This window comes from Cotesia glomerata, linkage group LG5 (genome assembly GCF_020080835.1).
Source record: "Cotesia glomerata isolate CgM1 linkage group LG5, MPM_Cglom_v2.3, whole genome shotgun sequence".
Lineage (NCBI taxonomy): Eukaryota > Metazoa > Arthropoda > Insecta > Hymenoptera > Braconidae > Cotesia > Cotesia glomerata.
Genome location: NC_058162.1, coordinates 16,141,636 through 16,145,100, shown reverse-complemented (window position 1 = coordinate 16,145,100; position 3,465 = coordinate 16,141,636). Strand labels below are relative to the sequence as shown.

At 34.5% G+C, this 3,465-nt stretch overlaps 1 protein-coding gene across 1 annotated transcript; it reads right to left on the bottom strand.

Annotated features, from left to right (window-relative positions):
• Positions 1-182: 182 nt before the first annotated feature.
• LOC123265074 lies at positions 183-1,474 on the bottom strand. The gene is made up of 2 exons (XM_044728661.1): positions 582-1,474; positions 183-233 (listed from the first exon to the last, which is right to left on the bottom strand). The coding sequence occupies exon 1, from the start codon at positions 1,472-1,474 to the stop codon at positions 584-586; it is 891 nt and encodes a 296-aa protein (XP_044584596.1). The 3' UTR covers positions 183-233; positions 582-583.
• Between the last annotated feature and the right edge of the window lie 1,991 nt (positions 1,475-3,465).

The following is a 3,465-nucleotide window of genomic DNA, read 5'->3' as shown; positions in this document are numbered from 1 at the left end:
GGCACAACTAGTGTAACGGCCCTAAAAAGGTGATTTTTGGGAATTTTTATTAAAGAAAATACTTTATCAATTATTTCAAAATTTTAAGAATATATTTATACATGTTTTAAGAATTTATAGTGAAATTTTTGAAGAAAAATTAAATATTTTTTTAAGTTATCGTCGATCTCCAACGGCGCGAAAAAAAGGTCCTTCACTGCTGCAGTGATTCCGGCCTTCTCCGTGGATGAAATCTAAAAAATTCTCGTTAAACTAGATAAAATTGTCTGTACAATGACCTACGATAAAAAAAAATCAAAAATTGACAATATGGCGGCGTTTTAAAAAAAATATACGAATTTTACCCAAAATTTTGGTCGTTTTGACCTCGTTAAAATTCGATTTTTGATCAGATCAAAAAATCGATAGGTCATTGTACGGAGAACTGTATATAGAACATGTAAAAAAAATTCGATAGTGATCGGATCATTTGTTTTTGAGTAATCACTGCAGCAAATTCGGAAAATGCTGTTTCGAGAAAAACGCGTTTAAAGATAAAATGATCGTTTTCACTGTTATAAGTGGTTTAAAATCATACTTACAGCTAATCTGCTATTCCAGGGCCATATAATTCACCTTCCTCTTCTTCGAAAAGGGCTTGTTCAGCTGAAGAAGCTTTTCTTCGAGAGGATCGACCTTCTTTTGAAGAAGCCCTTTGGCGATGATCAGCGATTCGTATTCTCGTGTTGTCCTTAAGAGCCGCAAAATCTCTTGCTGCAGGTCCAACTATCACTCCCATTAGATTGAACATCTTCAAAATTGACGAATAACCGTCATTAAATATTGCAGTTGCGAAATTATTTGACAATTCAATAGTTTTGAAGCCATTATGAAGATGCTTGGGTGAAAAGTGCCAAAGTAAACCGTTGTAGCTTTCATTGTTGTTTTGAGTATTGTTACCTTTACATCTATCAAGCAATTCATGTCGAGATAAGTCTTCATAAATAGGTTTTATAGCTTTTTGTACTTCTGGATCCAGTGGGAGGTAATCGTGTTTAAATGTACTAGTGATTCCTTCAGCTTCCGCGCGGCGATAAGCGCACCAACTTTCAGCGCCTTCTGGACAATTTTTATGATTTGGGTTTTTGTCAGTTGAACAGAAATGATAAAATGTTGCCCAGATTGCTTTATACATTTCATCTACATTATCTTGATTCCTCATAATTGCCAGACCATAATATTTTTGGAGTTTATTTATTAAATTTACAGTTAACTTTTGTGATGTTTTACTTTTTCCTCCTAAATTCTTATTAGTTTTCTTTACATTTCGGCAACGTGTTCCCATTCTTTTTTTCACATGTAGATAGCATTCCAATTTAGCAACAGGAATATCATAAGGATTCAAATCTATAAGTCCTTTGTGGGTAGCACTATCACCATCACCAATATAGCGGGTATATTTTACACCATATTTACTAATGGAACGACCAAACATGTCTTTACACTATCCACTTCCATTTTTGAGGCAGATCCTTTATGATTGACATCACATTCTTCTTCGTGTAATGATAGCCATTCCTCATAAGCTTCAGGTTCGCTATCTTTTTTTCTTCCAAAAAACACAACTCTGACAATATGTAGATTTTACGCATGAATCAAGAATTTTCTTGCTGTATTTTCCTGCCAGCGTAACTACTCCAAAACGGGAAGTATGGCCACGTTTTTTCCAGGTACCGTCGCCGCTAACAGTCAAATTTGTCTCCGAATTTTCTTCCTTTAATGTAAGCTCTTTTTCTTCATTTATAGCTTGCTGCATACTGAGCTTACAAATGGTTTCGGCTGCAATCTGTAAATTCGTAAAACATCCCGCAAAAGTTTGGTCGTAAAATTTGCATGCTAAATCCATTAATCCACAGAAAAGATTTATCCCATTTATTCCGATGCCCAATAGACGAATCACAGCAACAATACGTCTATTTACTTCAAATGCGTTATCAATCATTGGTCCAGAATTAATATACGAATTGCCACATTCACAAATTATAGCAATTTTGAACCCTAGGCCTCTTGGACTTGCTTGATTGAAGTATACCTGAGAGCCAACAATAGAAACTGGAATCGTGTTATAGGGGCTGGAAGGGACAGTAGACTCTGAACAATACCTCAGGTACGTCTCGTAGCTAATGGGACTCTCTAGCTGCCGAGCGGCTGGTCTTTAAAATGTTATAACTCAAAAACTATATGAGATATCGATTTGAAATTTTAATATGTTATTTTTAAAGGTGTAATCTACCGAAATATGAAAAAAAAAATCGATTTTTTCGAAATTTCACACTAGTTGTGCCCCTTAAGTTATCTAGTTTGTATCTACAGAGTACGTAATCATGACCATCAATAAATGGAGGCTCAGATTTCATAAATGAAGATAACTTAGTTTCACTATCCAGTAAAATAACATCCAATCAAGAATCACAGTTGTTTTTGTGATAAGTCGCACCGTAGGGTACACAATAAAGTGATGATTCAGTGATGAAATTTTTTAGATGATTCGAAGTATAGCTATCTTCTAACAAGTTGCAATTTAAATCACCAGCTATAATAGTGTTGTTATAATTTGATGCAAGTCTGGAATAGATATCAAAGAACTCATTGAGAAAGAGTCCTTTAGGTCTTCGATAGATGCATGATAATAAAAGGTGAGTCCCAGAAATTAAAGTTACATCGACAATAAAAAATTCCGGCTGATTTAGATGATCAGAAGTTGAGATATGAAGTACTTTGGCTTTTAAAGATTTATGTATGAGACAAGCTATACCACCTCCTTGAATGTAACGATCAGTTTCTGTATGCTTTAAGATTCGATCTCTACGTATAATAAAGTAATCTTCAAGCGAGAAAATATTGTTATCAAGTGAAGGCTTTAACCAAGTCTCTACAAGTACAATAATGTCAGGTTTTGTAGTATCAACTAAATCAAGAAACTCAGCAATATGACCAGCAACACTATTTATATTTAAACTTAGTACATTCAGGGATGAGGCATTTACAGTTGGGATACTAGGTGAATCAGTTGAATGTTAAACAAGTTTAGTAAGATCAGAAACACAATTTACTTTAAATTTTTCAGAGCCATCATCTCTTTTAACAAAGATCTGCCCGGAAGTCACCCAAACATACTTAAAATTTTGTGATTTAGCTTTCTCTTTGGTTTGTAGTAGCAGCTTATGTGTCTCTGGTAGTAAAAACTCATTGATGTAAATAGTACCTCCGGAGTTCTTCTCAACACAAGTCGGAAACACGGTTTTGGCCAATAGATTTTTTGACTTTCGTTTCGAGCTAATAATGAAGTCGCGCACTCGAGATGACTTCAAATCGACAATAAAGGAATGATACCTAGTCTTATCTTGTCTAGGACCGTTTCTATTTTCAAATTTTCGTGTACTTAAAATATCACTGACCAGATTTGGCAAATCTAAAGCATTTAAA